Raw genomic sequence first — 20,703 nt, forward strand, 5'->3', positions numbered from 1 at the left:
ATGAAACTTGCAGGGGTGGTAGTTTCTGCTAAGGGCATGAAGTCTGCCAAGGTTCAACGTGATAGGTGCAGGGGTTTCTGGGAAACTGCACCTCTGCACTTTTACCTGTGCTGCTACATCCCCCTTTCCCCAGCTTGTCCCTCACCCCATGACACCCCTATTTCCATTTTCACTGACTGGCTTTCTTGCCTGCATTGCATGCCAGGCCAGCCTCTGGCTTCTTAACTATTTCTTCCATCCAGGACCAGGAGACACACTAACTGCGCGTACTTCCTCAGCCTGACAAAGGGTTTTCAACCCAAAAGCTTCCCAAGATATATTTTTCTAACTATTTTGGTTTTTGTCATAATAAAATATAAACATAAAAAAACAAGATAAGCCATCACACACCACGAGTAACATATATCCAACACAACATCGTTACTTCTTGCTGTCAAATCCTTTGAAAGGCTCTGTGATGGTTCCATCTTGGTACCTTTGCTGCTGCTGGCGCTATTGGTGTTGAGCCAGCTAAATTATTTTGACGTGCCGTCATTTACAGTGGTGGACCGGTCAAGGCTATAGGAGAGGAGGAGGCCTCATGGGGGCACACTGCCATGTTGTGCAGAGGCCCCAGCACCAGGAAGGGCAAACCTGAACACACACAGTCCCACAAGCACCCATGTCACGAGTTTTGCCTGCCTGCGGCCAGAGGTGCAGAGCCCCGGAACCCAGACTCCCCCTGCACCTATCTCCTTGACAGCTGGCAGGCTTTGTGGCCACAGCAGGCCCTAGCAGGCCTGCAGTTTTCACCCCCCTGTGCCTTTTCTCTCTCTCTCTCTCTCTCTCTCTCACACACACACACACTGTCACCTATATCATGAGTTTTGCTTGTCAGCAGTTTGAGGTGCAGTTTCCCAGAAACCCCTGCACCTATCTCCTTGAAACTTGGCAGGCTTTGTGGCCTCGGCAAGAGCTACCATCCCTGCAGTCTTCACCCTACTTTTGGCTTAACACACACGTGACATGAATTTTGCTTTCAGGACTTTGAAGTGCAGTTTCACAGAAACCCCTGCACCTATCGCCTTGAAACTTGGCAGGCTTCATGCTCTCAGAAGCAGCTACCAACTCTGGAAGTTTCATTTGAATCAGCCTCACAACAATAAAGTTATGGATATTTCATTGATTCCCCATTATACTCTATGGCCGAATCACCGAATCTTTTCCAAATCGATTTGGAAAGCCTAACACTTCTAGCGATTCAATTCAGATTTGTAGATTCGACATCCAAATCATCTCCGAATCCGAATTGCAGTCTGAAGCTTTGCACAGCCCTAGTAGCTATTCTAGATTCTGTAATTCACGCTTTGTTTGCCATGAATTGCAAACCCTATCAAATGTGCTAAGTCCAAGTTCACCCTTCTAAACTAGAATTGCAGAGAAAGGTGTTTAGAAGATGCATCCCCATCTTGTTGACTTTGGAGACCAGATACTAACAAACTTTATCTTTATCAACTCTTCAGAGAAACTGCAGGATACCTCTCCCAATAGATGGTTGGGCTATTTTTAAATACAGGGCAGCAAATAAAGATGTGTAACAGCAAGGAAGGACATCAGCTGTAGAGGAAAGCTGTCTATTTTGAAGTGAGAAAACACTGGGATAATTTTCTCCCTTTTTTGAATAAGTAGCAAAAACTGTTAAATACTTCAGAGAACTTTCCTGTTTGCTGATTATATTACACACTTATTGATTCTGTTTTTCAGGATGTTGTGTAAGGCTGACTTGGTGGCCATGCTTCAAAAATGTGTGAAGATTTTTATGTCTTTTCCCGGAAAAGAGTTTGGCAACACAGTAGAGAAACTGGAGGAGTTCTTGTCCCGATTTCAAAATCTGGAAGGTGAGTGTGTAACATCAAGCCAAATTGTTTGGCAGCAGCAATCCATTATACAATGACTACAAAGAATATGCATTTTGACTGAGGAAATTCATTGGTCTGGCTACTGTTGTCTCATAGCATTGTTATAACAAACTTCAAAATTTCCCTACTTGAAGAATGTATGACTAGTGTTTTATATGACAGTACCTTTCTGTGGAAAAAAATTACATACAAAATAGGAATTGTTTATTTCTGTTACAGACAGATGGCTCATGCTTTTTAAGATGGTAGAGTTATGGGAAATAAGGAACTGGACAGATCAAAAGAGATTTGATAATTAATGTGTCTTGAGTATTTTATCAAGTGTATGCCATATATCAAAAGATGTTTAATGAATAAGTAAAAATCTTAAAATATTAATAGTAACAAACTCATTCTAAGTACTTTTGGGTTTATTACCATGCCAGTTAATAAATTCAAAACAAGCTCCAGTCAAAGTGAATGGAGAGTTAGGAGATTCGGATTATGGGAGACCTGAGCGCAGCCCTGTGGCAACCTGGAAACTGTTATAATACAGCACAATGTCACCGTCCTTCCATAAGGAAGCTTAACCCATAGAAATCATGCTTCTTCTTAATCAAAGCACCTTTTAGCTGGATTAAGAGGCAGCACTCCAGGCTATACCCACCTCTCTTTTACTGATGGAAGGCCCCTGGTTCAGACAGCTGGGCCAGTAGATGGTGAGCACAGAAACAACAGCTACATGGGTACCATGCTGATCAGAAGAAATGTTTGAGGATTATTGTGGGAAAATAATTAAATATCAGTTCATTGCACAGTTATAGTAATAAAACGCAAACAAGGCACTGAATCTCAGCATGAGGACTGGGTTAGAAAATGAACAAAGTGGACTGTTGTTCATATCAGACAGTTGCTACCACATGTCCAGTATTAGCCACTGTAACACAGGAAGGTGGCAGTCACTTTGAGGAAGGCAGTCCACAGGGTTTATTGACGGGACCTTCCTGCCTGCCCTGGATCACTGCCAAAGAAGGGAGCTTTGCCCACTCGCTCCTGTTCCCCTCACACATCTCCCAACACTAGCTTGGAGATTTAGAACCACTCTCAGTGGACTCTCAGCATGTGCCTGCCTTTCTTAGGCTCTTTCAGGATAGCTGTTTACCTGCCTTGCTCTCTAGTTCATATGCATAGAGTGGGCAGGACTGTTTCCTAAGCAGCAGTCTGGGGCTGACAGGGCAGCATTATAGACAAGCCCTTAAGATCTAGTTCAGGAAAATCTAAGCTCCCTTGGAAGACTAAAGTTTCATCAAGTTTGGAGAAAAGAAAGCTTTGAATTAGCAGGTTTTAGAACATAACATTTACGAAAGATTTCAGTAGAATTAATATATTTGAATATTAAAAGATACAAAAACATTTGATGTATGGGGAATAAACGATACAGAGAGAATTTGAGTAGCAGAGCTACATTGCACATGAGGTAATAAACAGGGTTTGAGGGAAGATGATTGAAACAAAGAGTATAAAGGAGTTTTTTCAAGAAAGGCCAAGATTTATTTTCAGAGAAGTAATGGTTTGATGTGTGGTGGGAAAGCATCAAGGGAAAGTTAAGATGAATGGTAAATGGACAGGCTTGTTGGCCCAGATGACTTTCTGCTGCTTCTAAAACTGTGCACGTTCTTGTGACTGTGTTGGCCTGCAGCAGAAACTTTTGAAGGTATGCCAAAACGGATTACATACACAAATCTCACTCAGAGCCCCCTGAAGTAAAGAAACAGAAATCTGCTTTGTAAACCAACAAAAAAAATCCTTCCATCCAGGTTTGTCTAGTGAACTGAAAAAATCAAAATGTGGAGCTAGAGGCAGCAAAGTATCATTCTTTTAAGTCTGTTTTGAGCTGATGGGAACATTGATAAAACCAGCCCAAAGTTAATATATCACAGTAATAGAGAGGCCTTTCCTGATTGAAATCTTGCATCTTATGTACATACAGACTTTAGAAATATGGTTTTCATTTTTCATTTGTCCGGATGTCATCTAAATCTTTCAGCCTGTCATTAATGCATGCATATGGGGAATCTTTCACATTTGTTTCAGTTCACCTTTGGAACTACCCCAAGCTACTTTCAGCCTTTTTGTTTTCTTTTAAAAAATGAAAATAGCTGATGAATGGCTGTGTAATTACCAGCTTCTTTGGAAACCAGAACTAGCATAATATAAACCCCAAGCACTTGACAGTCATAAGTCAGGCCTCAGAGTTCACTAAGTTGTCTTCAAATGATGAGAGTTGCAAATATATATATATCTGAGCTTGTTTAACTTTGTTTTCTGATTTCTGACCTTTAGACTGAGCCCCTGTGCTGAGGCACCCGGCACCCAAGCCAGCTGCTCCTCATGTGGCTGGGACGCAGTGTTGCCAGAGCTGCCTGGCACCCTCATTCTTGAGGCACCCTGTGCCCCAGCCAACCAGCATGTGCAGAAATGGGAGAGCAGGGCTCCCTGCTTTGGGCTGCCTTCTCCCCCATCTCTGCATTTGTCCCGGTGCTCACCAGTTTGGTGTGGGTTGTGCCATTTTTTTCCGGGATTTTTTTTTGGCTATCTGGAAATCCTGGTAGCAAATTTTGCCTCAGCGCTGTAAAGTAGCAGCACTGCACAATGATTACTGTGCAACTTGTGCAGTTTGTGGCGATGCAACAAGATTTGCGGAGCCACAAAACACATGTGCCTGCACATCTGGATCCAGCCTTAGGGTGTGCTCGCTTTACATTTCAGTCTTTTCTATGTAACAGGGATAGCTAGATTCTTTTTACTTCACTGAAAGCTAAGAATATCCAGTAACCAGTTTTCTGTAGGAGATGGGGCCTTAAAGTATGTAAAACTGCCAAGCTAGGGATAAAAATCAAGAGTTAGAAGTATTGCAAATAGCAGTGCTCTCTATTTGAGGGCTGACTTGTAGGATTGCAGGGAGGAGTTTAGTCATTTTTTCCATTGAATCTTTTACCCTCTTCTGGGTAGCACACTATGGTGATTTTTGAGATGCTGACAGCTCTCTACTAGGCATTAGATTGAAAATACTACCTCACTTAATGTAGGCTTCCAAGCTGCTATTAGACATCACGAATAACCTGTGCTGGACTGACACTTGTCTAATTTATTACCAACACCATAGGAATGCAAATGACCTAAATCACTTGGGTTTTTTAGAATGAACTGTTACTGGGGAAAAACGCTTTTTTTGTTTTTGTTTTTTTATTCCAAACCAGAGTCTTAACATGGAACATATGGAGATGTTTTTTAGGGAGGATGTTTTTGGGGCAGGGTTCTCATAGAAACCACAGAAAAGTAGGGTTGACAGGGACCTCCAGACGTCATCTAATCCAGTCCCTTGCCTGTGGCAAGCTCATCCCTATCCAAACTATCCCATTCAAATCCATTGTCTAATATATTAGCAAAACTAAAGCCAACCCAGATACAACCATAAGACATAACACCCTAATTTATCACGTTTGTGTTGAAAAGAAGCTTGCTAATAATGGACACGATTATCAACGTAAGCAAAACTCAGATATAAGCTAAAACCAGACTAAAAGTGATCAATAATATGCCTCAATATATCCCAGTTTCACTTTTTTCAGGCTTTGAATCTTTACTACCAGTCCATCTTCAATTTCAGTGAAAAAACAAATGATACGATGTATAGATTTCTGAAAGCTCACTAGGTGACATCTCCAGAGAGGTCAGTGGAGCTTTGCCAGTTAATGCTAGTTGAAGTTATGGACCTTAGGGCTTAAGTACTGCAGAGGTCTTGTGCTGACAGTCTGGTTTCAAATAACTGTAGAATACATTATACAGTAAACCTATTGTTTGTACTCCCTTTACCAGTAGAAAAATCTAATACGTAAGTGGACTTTGGTTCCTATCTCACATGAAAGTAATATTGACTTGATCTCTGGGTAGCCTGGGTTAACAGGTTTATTGAGGTAATTCAGAAAGTTTAACCCATGTGTTGACCACTGACTGATTTTTGTTCTAGTAGCAGAAGCCAGCAAAGTGCAAGATGAGTCTATATCATCACAAAAGGAACTCCAGAAGAAGACAGACCTCTATCATCTTCAAAAGGTCAAGCTAATTTTACTTTCTCCAAATGAATTTACAGGATTTATCCCTTTTAAGCTGTTGCTTTTCTTGGTTAGGTATGTCTTGTTTTTGAACAAACCATGTTCTGAGAGTAATTTGAAAATTTTACATCCTGCCCAACACAAGATGTCCCACTGCTACTTGTCCACGAGGAACTAAACATCCATGCCCTTGTTTCCATTTTTTCACAGCCAGACACTTATATACTTTATATAACTTTTGTAAAACAGTATAATAATTGAGAATACAGTACTGAGGATATAATTTTACTACTTTTCCTACAATCGTATTATTTAGGAAAGCCATGGCAACTATCTTGCATGTCTTGACTTCTAAAGTGCAGCAAGTATTACTCTAGATAAATAGGTTTGCCATCCAAGTGACAGGATGTTGCTTTTTTTTATAGACTTTGCTGCAGCTGAAAGAATCAAGAAGGTCTAAGAAATTAACCAAGTTTGAAATGCTCCGGTTTGAAGTTGTTGACTTTATAGACAGTCTTGTAAGGTGAGTCTCCTGTCTTCAGATTCCTGCTTTAGTTTGTTGCAGTATCCTGGTATACCACATGAAAACACTTATATCCAAAACAACAAGTTTCTAAAGAGCTGAGACTCGGAGGAGAAATTCGTGTCTATCAAAATCACAACTAGTCCTGAAGTATGACTCTTATTTCTGCAATGGTTGAGATCTCCAAGAATACTTCTTTTCCATAAATTGAAGGTAAAATGATTAAAATAGATACTTAATCTGGTTGGATCATTGTACTCAGTGATTCATCACTGGTTCCATGTTTGCTTGGGAGGAGGTATTGAGTGAGGTTCCCCAAGTATCTGTCGTGGGTCTCTGCATTTTTTCATGTCTTCATTCATGATTTGGAGGATAGGATCAAGTGCATGCTTAACTAATGTAAAAATGACATCACATTGGTTGGGCTTGCAAACACTTTGGAGGATAAGACTAAGATTCAGAATGAATTTGAAAAACTGGAAATCTAATCTGAAACTAATCAAATGAAATTCAGCATGAACAAGTGAAAAGTCCTTCATTTAAGATGGAACAATCAAATGCACCAACACAAAACTAGGGAATGATTGGCTAAGCTGCAATACCACAGAAAAGAATTTGGGGGTTACACTGGACCAGAAGCTGAATATAAGTCACCATGTGCTCTTGTTGCAAAAAAGACCAATAGCATACTAGCCTTTATTAATAGAGGCATCACTCATAAATCAAAGGAAGTTAATTTTCCTGCTCTGGTTGGCACAGGTAAGGCCTCACCTGGAGAACTGTATCCAGTTTTGGGCCCCACACTTAGAAAGATATGGACAAATTAGAGAATTCAGCAGAGAGTGACAAATATGAGCAGAGCACTGGGAAACATGACTTATGAGAAAACAAATTACTAGGATTATGTAGTTTGGAGAAGAGAAGACTGAGGGGGAGGGCGGAATTTGATAAGAGACTTAAGATACCTGAAGGGTAGTTATAAAGAAGATGGAGATGGATGATCCTCTGTAACTGCAGGGGACAGGACTAGCAGTATTTGCCTCAAAATTCAGCAAGGAAAATTTAGGTTGGAGTTGAGAGAGAACTTTCTCAATATGAGCATAGTTCAACTTTGGAACAGGTAGCCTATAGAAATTGTAGAATCTCCATCTTTTGAAGTTTTTAAGAACAAGTTAAACAAACACTTGATTGAGATGGATGATCCTGCCTTGAGATAACCTTCTGAGATCTCTTCCAATTCCAATACTCTACGATTCTGTGAAGCAGTTTGTGTAACTTATTCCTGGGCCTACAGAAGGATGTAGCATGAGCTCGCACCATAATCAGTACTGATCAGTGCATTGTTTCTTTGGGAATTATGCGGGCTAGGTGTGTGAGATGTTCTTTTCTACTTTAGTTATTGTGCTAACAAAGAAATAAAGTGTGGCAGATAGGTCACGAAGGCAGTTCCAAGCATAAGCATTCACAAGGAAAAAGAGGGAGACTAGAAGAGGAAAGGCTATGAAGGCAGTGGTTACTTCACTGCTTCAGTACAGGGAAAGAATGAAATATGGAGCAAAAAAGGAATTGGGACAGAGAAGCTGGAGGGAACTAACTCGTGTAAGACTATGTGGGCCAGGAGAGGAAGCTTGAATTTGATGACAAAGGTAAAAAGAAGCCAATGAAGAGATTTAAAGGGGTAGGAGATACAGTAGAAGTAATGGACAAGATAAGCAACTGGTCTTGGCATTCAAGCTGTTGCCTCTATTATGTGGTCACCTCATTCAGGTAGGAGTCTAAATAGAAAGCCATAAAAGTGAGGGTTACAGCTGTAATCCCTAGAATTACAGCTGATGTTTAAGTCAGCAATGTTTTAAGTATTGGAGTGTCTCCATTTTCAGAAGGGTTTCTTTTGATGCCTGTTGAGACATGCACTTTCTTGCAGTCTCTATAAAAACTTATGGCTGCAGTAGGGTTTCGTAGCATTCTTCTAGGTAGTGGCCTACTTTTTTCTCTTAAAATCCACATTGCTCTTTCAGAAATTACCTTGCTCCTGCAGAGATGCAGACACTGCATGAGGTGGTGTATTTCGGCGCAGCAAGCACCCTTTGTGAGCACTTGAATGCTGCCCCACGCACTGCTCTTCATACTGCTCTAAACAACCCCTATTTCTATCTGAAGGTGAGAACTGAACAAATCTAACTTGCTTGTGGTACTGAGTATATTTGTGAAGGTTCTGCGTAGGTTGCCTGCATCTCAATTTTGCTGTTTCATAAAGTTTGGCTCTCACAAGAGTTTGTCACAGGGAATTAGCAAGTGGCTGTTTACAGAGCCACTGGGGGAGTTGGCTGGGAGCCAGGTAATCTGCCTGTCTCTGGGAAAGAAGATGATGCAGCTTTAGTAAGAGGTTTGGATGGGAAGACTGTTCCTAGAACCATGTCTTGGAACAAGAGATTGAGTTCCCCTTCTCCATAGGGATAAGCAAAAATACCTTATTGCTCTCTACTCTGAACATGGTGACCATAGGTCTGTGAAAAGGAGAGTTTGCAAGTTACCTAGGCTTGTTCCGGGAACACTGATTTTACAGAAATGGTATTTTATCTTGGTTTTGATAAACTCCTGCAGACTGCCTGCATGATGGAGCAGAACTGGTGAAATTGGTAATAGGCTGTTTGAATGCAAATGTCTCTAAAGGATGACTCCTTCCCTTCAAGGTCTGTCTTACGCTAACACCCTGACCTTTCTTGGTCCAGTGAACCCCACTTCCATAGATTCATAGATTCATAGATGTTAGGGTCGGAAGGGACCTCAATAGATCATCAAGTCCGACCCCCTGCATAAGCAGGAAAGAGTGCTGGGTCTAAATGACCCCAGCTAGATACTCGTCTAACCTCCTCTTGAAGACCCCCAGGGTAGGGGAGAGCACCACCTCCCTTGGGAGCCCGTTCCAGACCTTGGCCACTCGAACTGTGAAGAAGTTCTTCCTAATGTCCAGTCTAAATCTGCTCTCTGCTAGCTTGTGGCCATTGTTTCTTGTAACCCCCGGGGGCGCCTTGGTGAATAAATCCTCACCAATTCCCTTCTGTGCCCCCGTGATGAACTTATAGGCAGTGATGAACTTATAGGCAGTTCCCCTTCACTTGAGCTCATGAACCAGCCCCCCTTGCACACAGAGTGAAATCGGTTGGATGGGAGAGAAGGAGGAGGGATGGGTGGGAATTCAGGGTTCCTTGGCTACAGCGTTCCTTTGCCCACTTTGCTCTGATTCCTCCCAGAACCATCCCATTTTTTCCCTCAATGAAGTCACCCTTTCTAAAAATGCTTGATTATGGCCATTCCCGGCTATATATATGCTACCCGAGTCAAACCCACACTTGAGAAACAGGAATCAACCTGAATACAGATCAGTCTTGGAATTCATGTGACCCACTGGATTGGTTCGTCTTTGTCTGTTTATTCGACCCTTTACAGTTTCATCCATCTATAAAAGCACTAGGATTTTGATGAGGAGAGCTAATTAAACTCAGCTGTTCATGTGCTTAATGAATATTTGCCTCCTTGAATTCACAGAACTTAAAAGACTTAGTCTCCCCTTTCATGCACTTTGTCCTTTACCTTTTTAAATGCATTTCTTATGCTCCTGGAAAATGTTTGAGTTTTTAATTGTGTGTTTAGGAACAGCAGCAGTATTGGTTATTGCAGTGTACTGGTAACATGTTAATCTGTTTGAACAGAAGAAATAATTTTCCAGACAGTATGGGTATGTTTTGCGCAGTTTGTGCTTGCATGGGATATATCCAGAGCAAAAGTTCTCAGGGCTCTTCTGACCAAAGAGGTGCCAGCAGAGAAGTATTTGCCACAGTGAAGTACCAGTAAACGATTAATGGGATGATGCCACTTCTCCTGGGAATCTGCTCCAGTTACTAAGTCAGCCCAACGTGACCTGGGCTGGTATTTAGCTTTGCAGAAAGAATTGTAATTCTGTCCTGATAGATTTTTCAAAAACCCAGCTCCCTGGCAGTTCAGAAGATCTCACTTAGGCACTGTCTGGCTTGGTGCCAGTGCAAAAATGAGGAAGCTGAGCCCAAAATGTATGGAATTCAGGCAGCTGCGGATGCTTGGTCTCCGGTTGATGGCAAGGAGAGCTTTTCATAGATCTTAAACAACACCCAATAAAGATAATTTAAGTAGTAAATATTTCCCTAAGCTGCATGTTGGCTATCCTGCTTTTGGAGGAGGGTCACCGATAAGCCCCCTGAGGCAGGGAATAAGTGTCCCAGAAAACATTTTTCTTGGAGGGACACTCCCCTTAGAATGTTCTGAATTTGTTTTCAGTTGTTTATGCTCCTTATTTTAAAGTAGCAGTAGTTGCCAGTTAAGTGCTGTATTGGTATTTAAAGTCTTCCTTTTCATTAATGATTGTTTGCATTCTAGAGCTGCTTCCTGCTTATCAGCCTTAGTCACTGGTTATTTCCTGTCAGGGACTGGTTATGCATTGCTGCTCCAGGAAGTTGAGGTTAACCTGAGCAGCTCCCTCAGGGCAAGCTATAAAGACCTGGCCTAGTTATCCAAAGTGAGCTATCATTCTTCAGCTCTGGCATAGACCATGCATTGAGCACAAGTAATATTTCCCCTTGATTAGCTCTTGTTGCCTGTGTAGCGTCCAAATGAACATATACTTCTAAAGACTAAGAAGGTTGTGTCCACTGTAGAAGTTGTATCTTGTTTTAGCTTGGACAGCTAGTTGGCCAAATTTGGCTGTGATGCCAAGGGAGTCTTACTAGTTTGTAAAATGGCAGCATAGGGAATGATTTTACAATGTTTTCCTAAATCACAGAATTGGTTTGTAATGTCGTCTTGATGGGCCAACTTAGATGTCAGCTATGCTAGTTGATAGTGAAACTGTGACACCGAAACCATCTGGACTGTACTGTGAGAGTGATGCACTGACATCAAGTTAATGCCTGCAACTTGTGTCTTCCTTGCACAATGTAATTGAATTTGAAAAATTGTTATACTGGTTTTTAAAACTCTGTAAGGGAATTACTTGTGAGTGCTGGGATTGAGTTACTTGTGAGTGCTAAACTCAGCCTTGGAGCTAAACTTGTCATAACTTGGAGAAATCTGTTGTGAATGGCAAGTTAGAGATTCCATGAACAGGAAATGAATTCCTTGTCTCATCATCTTCTCTTTATGAGTGTAGTCTCAGTTTTAGAGAAAGTGACACTCCTTTCCTAGCCACCTGATAGTATGCCCCTAGATGTTGAAGTTCAGGTTTTAGGGCAGTTATTATCAGCTGAGTGCCCGAGAAACCAAGGCAGTGTACTTGGTAGGAGATCCCAGTCAGCTAATGTGGATGGAACCAAGTACTGGATATATGAATAAAATGTATAAAAACTGATATGGATAAAAATATAAGCTGATGTCAAAGTGCTATAAATTGCAATAGCAGAGATTTTTGCTTCTAGCTTTGACCTTTCCAGTCAATTTGCTTCATTGCTGACAGTTTGGATTTCTTGGCACAAAAATGTTTTCTGGATAATGACTTTGCCATTAAAACCTAGTTTTCAAATTAAAGGAAAATGTGGTGATTTTTACATATTAAAGATAAAATGTACAGGAAATTTGCTATTGTCCACTGGGGCTAGAGGATCTTTACTTTTTTTGTTAAGGGTTTTTTTTAATTGAGCATTGTGTTTGTTGGGGGAGGGAGGAGTTAAGAGGGTAACAGCTGCAGCCTGTCCATAGGAGTGGGGGGTAGTGGGCTTGGAGAGGATGTTAGGGGATCTCCTCTGGGGGGAGATAGGGCAGAGAGTGTGGGGGGTGGAAAGAAGTGTCCTTTAGCTGGATGTCTGCAGTGGTTAGGAGGCATGAGTGGGATGGGTGGGAGGGTTTACTTCTCTAGGGGTTTGGGCGGGGAGGTAGTGGTTGAGGGGAAGGGGGGAAGTTAAGAATTCTTCAGTTTTGGTGTGTTGTTTGGGATCTCCTTTCCATGGGCTGTTTGCTTTTATTGTAGCTCTGAGCCTTTTGGATAGAGCAGGATATAAAGCAAATAAATAAAAACAAACAAGCTTGTTAAGGTATGCAAGAGGTACATACCTGTATTCCTTTTCTTTCATCTGGGGAAAAAAAGAACTCTGATTTTTATTTATTAGATAATGGGTCCAGAAACAAAATCATAATAAATGTATTTTCCATGGAATTGAACGCTCCGTACTCTAGTGTGCAGAAGAGAAGTAGCAGGAGAAAAAGGGAATAAACAAATAGTAATTGTTGTCAGTATATGTAAAATAATGCACAAAACAGAAGAGCTGTAGTGAAGCCAGCAGTGAAAGAGCTGTGCTTTCTGCAAACCAGGTGACACACATTTTCTTATTTCCCTGATGTTTATTGCTCCTACCACCATGTTGCTAAACATACAAACAATAAATGTGCAGATACCTGCCATAGTAACTTCCTGCATCGTCACCATGTTTGCTGTTAACCGTAGAGATCTTGAAGGATAAGATTCTCAAAACTACTTACTTACTTCATTTTTCTTCGTTTCTCTTTTATCAGAATCAAGCTCTGAAAAGTGATGCGGGATGCATTTCTAATAAAGCTCCTGACATCTGCATAGCATATAAACTTCATTTGGAGTGCGGCAGATTAATCAATCTTGTTGACTGGTTAGAGGTACGTGAAGATGAAAGCAGTGCTTGCACATGTATCATTGCTCTGTCTTGCTAATTGATTTTCTTCGTTTCTCCATTTAAAAAAATCTTCAATGCCACTTTTGAAAGCTGAAATCTTCTCATACCACACTGCATCCTGTCACTGCAAGTATGCGCAGGACCCACAAATCACCAGCCCAACTCACCCCCCCTTCCACTGCTGGGAATCATTTATTACCAGCACGGCTTCACCAACAGTGAAAATCCTTGTTGCTGCTTGTACCTTGTTTATGTTGAGTGTAGATCAGATTTTATGCTTCACAGAGCTGCCTTTTTCCCCTCAGCCTCTTAACTTTTGCTGACACAAATGTTCACAGAAAAGCTTGTGCAGTGAAGTACTGTCTCTAAGGTGCAGGGATTTTATATATTTGCCTGTTTATGAAATGTAATCGTTCTGTGCTGATTTTTCTCTTTAGGCATTTTCAACAGTGGTAACAGCAGTCAAAGGAACAGACTCGGACTCAGTTGCCTCAGACGAGGTGGATGAGATTATCCAGTATCCTTTCTTATTGCTCTATTTTTTTTAATGTTGAAATACTTTCAAGCCAGTAGCATCCATTATAGATGAACCAGGGTTTTACAGGCATGATTTCCCTGAGCATTGAGAATTAACCTCAAGAGAGCTAGAAATGCTTTTCCAACAGGCTTATTGTGATGAAAATACAAACACAAGGCAGCACAGAACCCACAAGCCACAGTTTTTTGCCAGAACATGAAATGTTTCTTAAAGGTGGGGGAGGAGCCTAAAGCGCAGTATAATGTTGGTTAGATATTGTGCCCAATTTTCATTGCTCTGTAGCATTAATGTAGTTTCCTTTTAAACATGCCTACTTGACGTTAATATGGCCAAGTTAAACCCTCTATCATTTTAAATCAAGAATGTAGGGGCTGCAATAGGAGGGCAGCAAAAGAGGGAAGATAAATTAAACATGAGCATCTCCAAGGCATCACACCCCTTAGCCAGGTAACAATAATTAATGTCAAAACGGAAATAAAATGTTGTGGCATTGTTTTATTATGCCAGAGAGAGAAATAGATTTCATTTAAGTGTTTCCCCCTCTTCCTTCCAGTTCTGCTGTCTAGAAATATACAAACAAAATGACCCTTAACCCTTTCTAGGAGAGATGGCAAAAACAGTGTTTTTATAGGATTTTCTCTGCATTTCTTAGGCATCCCCAGACCCAATAGAAGCTGACAGTAGTAGTACTAATTAGATAGAGGGACCTTCCACCCTGTAGGCCAGAGGTCATGTTGCCTTGATTTGCATACATTGTATATGCTTCATTGAACCAGTTTGCGTGTAACAGTAAAGTAGTGTCTAATTGTAATAACAGTGTTCACTTGTTCATTTCCTTTACCAAAGCTGCAGTGCTCGTTTTATTAGAGCTGTTTCTGAACTACAACTCTTAGGATTCATAAAGCCCAGCAAGCAGAAAACAGATCATGTAGCCAAGCTGACATGGGGAGGCTGTTAAATGACCAAGGAAGCTAAGGAAGACACAGCCATGTATCTACTCAGCCTGGGAAGTTTGATTATTTAAACTCTTCGGTAAAACGTATGGAAGAAATACAGCCATTGGGCCAAACTAACTTTGGATGCAACTCCACTCATGTAAATAGGGTTAAAGGGTAAATCTCACCCCTTACATACTATGTTCCAACTGCCTGGATTTTTTTTTTTTTTATACCAAAGTGCTACCTCTTTTTTTCTACCCTTTTTTTTTTTTTTTTTTTAACAAATAAGGATTCAGCTTTAGTACATGGTTTAATACCCAGCTTGTGCCAAATCCAAGCACTGTAACTTTGCCAGATTTAATCTTCTGTTCTGTTCGATACATGGGGCCATATTGATCTGACTTAAAGTAGGCCAGCATGAGAACGTGTTGACTCATCTCTTGAAGTGTAAAGCACAGAAGGGATGAAGGAATGCTGTTAACTTGCTCATAATCTGATTGGCTTTCAATTGGCCTCTCTTATGAAATGTCCTCCTAGTCTGTTTGCTGTAGGGGTTTTTAAAAAAAAATCTGTGTTCCAAAAAATGAAGTAGGCCTCTGTAATCACAAACTCCTGAACACTTTGTCCAGCACTGGTGTATGGAGCAGCCCTGGGGAAGCTTATTTGCAAACAGAAAAACAACAACAGGTTTCTGCATTAGAAATACAAGCAAAAATGTTCCTTAAGGGAGTCAAGGGAATTTGTTATTGTCAGAGTTATACTATTGAAGATGGATTAATAGGACCACTGAAATTGTGGTCTTTTCTAGGGAAGTTCTGTGGCACTAGCTAACCTGTAGTATCAGTGAGATTTTGTTATTGTTCTCAGAGTCCTGTGCCAATGTGTACTATTGAAGAAGATAACAAAATACCCATGAGAAACACAAGTTCATAATTTTTTTTCCCCTGAAGATTTGTTTGTTGTGCAGCGGGACAAGCAAAGGAAAGCAGCTGTGTGGGATAACACAGTCGTTGACAGGGCTTTATAAAGCTTGTATGACAGATGTTCAGGCAGTGACATTCCAACTGTCTGGGCCCTGTGCACAAATGAATAAAGCAGTTTTCATGATGGGGCTGCCCTATTATAGCTTGGTGCAGACATTAACCCACTGGTTCGGAATTGTTTGTAAAATGCCATTAACGTGATGGTGGGTGGAGTGCCTGTGGGAGGTGGAAATAAAGCTGTTGGCTCCTCCTCTGTTTGTCTGTTTCTCGGAATTAAAAATCTGCCATGCAGGTATGGTCTCACACTGGCAGGCTGCTTTGGCTTTTTCTCCAGGAAGATACAAATAGAATCAAAGATACAAATAGATAAAATAAATAAAATAAATAACTGTGCATGTTGCTGTCGTAGTTCTTTAAGAGTTAGGTTGAGCTCCTCAGGCTGTCTACTCGAGATGCTTCAGGTGTAGTAGCCTAATAACACTGCAGTAACATGCTGGGTAATAACTGTGCTAATATGCTACTGCACAGTAGTATTAGGCTACTGCGCAGTAAGCGTCACAGAAAAAAGTGCACTGGTCCTAATGCACAAACTGTAGTTACTGTGTATTTACTTAGTACTTTATTAAGCAAGTACTAAACTAAATGTGCAGTAATTACTGCGCATTAATGAATGCATAAACACCTTCAGAGTGCTAAAGTTGGATCAAAGCAAAGAGCAAGGTTGTATTTTTCTTTCCAAAGGGATATAAACATCTGGGGTTAGCTGATAAACAACCCCAGACAGCAGCAAATTGTGTTTTTTCCAGGGGGAGGGAAATAATTACTGCTTATTGTCATATTAGTTGGTGAGCTGCTGCAGTCAACATTTATTCACAAAGCCCAATAAGACCTTTCTTTCCCATCCAACCAGTGGAAAATAAACTTCCAAGCAAATTCACTTCTTCCCCTAGAATCTTTCAGAGAGACTCCCTAGGTTGACTTGTTTGCTGAATTAATTATACACCTGAGAAATAATAGTGCTGGATTCACAACAGGGCCATAAGTGGCAATTCATGTAGGTGCCTAAGTCAAGACACTATCAGCATATCCATCATAAATCCCCTGCTAATGCTGTTAACAACTCTGCTGGAATTCCAGTAGAAGTCTCCTAAGGACTGAGGTGAGCTGTTTGGTGTCTGTTACACACTGGCATCTGTTTGGACTTCATAAATAGGAGTTTCCCCTGCCTGTCTTGCTTTGGGGCCTGATTCACTGGTTATGCTCAAACCCATGCAAAACATGGAGAGAAGAGGTAGAGCTGTCTTTCCAGTTGTCCAAAAGTCCAGTATTGAGGGCATGTAGTCTGGAGGGGGAAGTCATGAATTTCAGTTGCTGCTTCAATTGATATGTAGTGTAAGTACTTAAATGTTCTTTGGAGCAAGGATTGCAACCCAGCTCTGTTTCCCAGGTGAGTGGCCTACTTGGTTATTAGGCAATAGGTCCCTAGGGACCTATACTGGCAAAAACTTAGGCAGCAGCTGAGCATGGGTGTTGAGATAAAAATTATGGACTCAGGCTTTTATTGAAGAGTTACACCTTGGTAAAATATGGAAGCACTGGTGTTCCTGCTTTAGGTGGTAACATTTGAAGCACCTCTGCTGTACCCAGTGTAGTATGAACTTGCTTTTGACATGAGTTCAGGTGAGAGAGCCCTTTCCAAGGAAAAATAATCAAAATTTTGGAACACCAGTATAGACTTCAAAAATCTAGAAGAGTTTTTGGACTTAATTGTACCAATGAGGCAAAAACCATCCTGTTTGGTGAAAGCACTATGAAAAACAAAGTGTGTAGGTTGGTTTAAAATATAAAACTTCTTACTGACATGCTGGGATCACATGTAGCCAAGTAAGCACCTGGCATTGAAGGCCAAATCTTTTTACCATAGAGTCTGATTTGCTAATTAATTTTAAATGTTTGACAGCTAAAGTATCAGAAGCAGGAAGAGAGACAGAAAAGCAAGACAGGACAGCAGTAGGGCTTTTAAGTACTATGAAAATAGGTGTTTCTTAATAGGTTAGTTAATCAGATAAGGGACAAAGTAACCAAAGATTAAGCGAAACATGTAATGTTGCTCTTTCTACAAGAAACTAATTTGAGCATTAAAGCATAAAGTCACTTCTGTTTGTTAAACTGCATGCTGTTTCCCAGCAAGGTGTCTGTTCCTCAAGATCAAATCCAGAGCTCACTGCTGCCAAAATGCAGTAATACAATCCCTTTATAGTAGGTATATCAAGTCTGATTGGGTCCGTCTGAGCTGCTTTTGGGAAGAAGATTGGGCAGGTCTGAGAGTTACTTTTTTTTAAATATAGATTTTCCAGCTTGTTTCTTCCTGCAGAGACTAGATTCTGCATTTGTCCTTACTCAGGTCCCAGCCAACTTGGAGGAGTTTAGTGTTGCAGAATTATATACACATTATCAACAGGAATGGAATGTTATGGCACAAGGCTGTACACAGGGCTTGGAAAAAACTGCCCTGTGCTCCACATAATGGTGGTGTCCTTTCCCAAAATCTGTGCTGCTGCAGCTACCTCAAGTCTGTAACAAACCACTCCTTGCTGTTTGCAGGTTACAGTGGGAGCAATTATGATTTATGCATTCATTCAAATATTTTACATACATTACTGACTTGTAAATATTCTGAATGTATCCTTTGTTGGCTAGATGCATCACTCAGACCCTTGTTCTGACTACAGTACACAAGTGCTTCCCCATGTACAAGCCTGGTTTCTACAGCATGCTTGTGACTATTAAGTTTGGTTTCTGCATGTATAAAACTCCCAGGGACACTCAATGGCTGTTTTGTTTCTGGCAAGTCAACAGGAGGACAGAAGTGACCAAAAATGACTCCTTTTAAAAAGCTTGAAGACAGGGTGGGGGAGAATGAGTACTTCTACAATCTAGGCCCAAGTCTATTACAACCAAAAAGCTGAGTAAAAGGCTGCATCTGTAGAATAACTTACTGCTGCTGCCTATTTCAAATACACCTCTACTCATTTAACATAAAGGAGTCTTCAGAAGTAGTAGCTTAGAAGTTATGTGCATGAACTGCTATTGCCAAAGCTCAGTTTTCTGTACAAACAGCGAGCAGCTGCTTTTTTTTTTTTTTTTTTTTTGGGGGGGGGGGGGGAGGAGAATGGGGAGGAAGGAAGGAGACTGGTCCAGGAGCTGGAGCCACAGTCATCATCCCCATCACTGCTTCTCCCTGCCACTTGCTTGTTGCCAGAAGCAAAGCACCCCCCCCCCCCCCCCCCCGGTCCATTGGCTCAATCTGGTCTATGGGCTGTCGCTAACCCATTCTAGACTTAAAACATTTTACTACTAATTGACAAGTCCTTGCAGCAAGTCTGAAAAACTTAAGTAAAATAGAGGCTGCAGCCTAGCTTCACTGGCTTGTGGGACAGCCATGAGAAATGGATTCCAAACCAGTTAAGACTACTGGTGAATACAGTGAAGGACAAGGTCAGGAAAGCCGGCTAGCTTAGGGGTGGGCAAGATGCGACCCACTAGGCCATTCTATCTGGCCTGCAGGGTCCTTAAATATTAATTTTCTAAATTTCTTTATCTGCCCCTGGCTGCCTGTCATGTGGCCCTCAATAGCTTGCCAAAACTCAGTAAGTGGTCCTCCACCCAAAATAATTGCCTGCCCCTGGGCTAACTGATTCAGGAGGATATATTCCAAATCAAGAACTGTCCTAGTCTCTTTAATACAGCAGCCTACTTGTTAAAGTAGCATGTAGTAAAACTGCTTCCCATACAAACAGTGGAGAGGAAAGCCTCACTTAAGTAACAGCATTCTGCTTTCACTGAAATTATGTACCACTAATTGCCTCCCCTCCTGCTGAAACCCCAAAGAATTATTGGCCCTTCAAAAGTCCATATTAGTCAGCAGCATCCATTGCTTATCTTCTTCAGAGACAGAGGGGAGGTATTTACATATACATCAGAATAAGCAGGCTGCTTGCCCCTTGTCTCCATCCATAATGCACCACATGCCAGCCCTGCAAGATACTAACAAACACAAGCATCTCATCCTATCCCTCTCCTTCGTATCAAGCTACACGCAGGTTTGGGAGTATACATCTGTCACCTCATTCTTTTCCTTGGCAGAATGCATTGTTTCTTCCTAAGCAAAACCATCTGCTAAGAGACAACTACTCAGAAACATGGACAAATGGATTGTGTGAAAGTAAGTTAACCCAGCTCTAAAATGGCTTTGCCTGAAACAGCTGGGAGCTGCTTCCAACTGAACTTTGCTTTTGGACTGCAAAGTACAGTTTTATACAAGATGGCAAAAAATATATATATATCCAGAAGTATAGTGGTAGCATAGTCACTCTAAGTAAGGACTGAAAATTCAACAGTCCAACTGCAGGAAACTTCAACACAGCACCTAACTGGAACATTTATTAAGCATGGCTGTTCAAGGCTGTTGCCCCCAACACATCCAAAAGTGGAAAACAGAAAACACTTTGCACTAAAAGGGATTTAAAGTGGGACTCAAGCAGCATTATCAACTCTGGGGAGCCAAAAAAATCCACACACAACCACTGCATCGTTCCCTACTTTTATTGGCCTTGCCCTTATACCATTTTTCTTTTAAATAAAGAGAACTGTATGTTTGATCTGTTCCTTGAGGGTAATACTGAGACTAGACAGAAGTTCACAACACCTAGCCCCCAGCCTCCAACAGCACATGCCACAAAGGCAACCCTCTCCTAAAGGAAGGTTAAATGAGATTGAGGGGAAAAAAGAAAAATCACTAGAATGAGCATTTCTGAGCTTAACTCTGAACTTGGATCACAAGATAAACAAGGAGGCTGTGCTAGTTAATGCACCTGATATCGTTTGCTCCATGAGTATATACCACAGAGCTATCTGGTTAAGGGCAGGGTTCTGGAAACCAAAGAACCAAATGTATGACGATGCTGGTGTCTAGCTACACTTCCACTTTAAGTAAGCAGCACACTTGAGTAAGGGAACTAACTCACTCTCACCAGGCATGACATGCCTATTTCCCCA

The 20,703-nt window shown here is 41.2% G+C and overlaps 1 protein-coding gene across 2 annotated transcripts in view; it reads left to right on the top strand.

Annotated features, from left to right (window-relative positions):
* ORC3 (origin recognition complex subunit 3) overlaps positions 1-16,038 on the top strand; it is an 89,230-nt gene extending 73,192 nt beyond the window's left edge. Inside the window, exons 14-20 of one of the 2 annotated variants that reach the window (XM_014600579.3) lie at positions 1,744-1,877; positions 5,908-5,993; positions 6,418-6,515; positions 8,534-8,675; positions 13,053-13,169; positions 13,624-13,703; positions 14,577-16,038. In XM_014600579.3, coding sequence (XP_014456065.1) covers positions 1,744-1,877; positions 5,908-5,993; positions 6,418-6,515; positions 8,534-8,675; positions 13,053-13,169; positions 13,624-13,703; positions 14,577-14,682 — 763 coding nt within the window. In that variant the 3' untranslated portion in view covers positions 14,683-16,038. The remainder of the gene's footprint in view (positions 1-1,743; positions 1,878-5,907; positions 5,994-6,417; positions 6,516-8,533; positions 8,676-13,052; positions 13,170-13,623; positions 13,704-14,576) is intronic. The other variant, XM_006264071.4, reaches the window with a different exon arrangement.
* Positions 16,039-20,703: the final 4,665 nt, after the last annotated feature.

This window comes from Alligator mississippiensis, chromosome 1, assembly GCF_030867095.1.
Source record: "Alligator mississippiensis isolate rAllMis1 chromosome 1, rAllMis1, whole genome shotgun sequence".
Classification (NCBI taxonomy): Eukaryota; Metazoa; Chordata; order Crocodylia; family Alligatoridae; genus Alligator; species Alligator mississippiensis.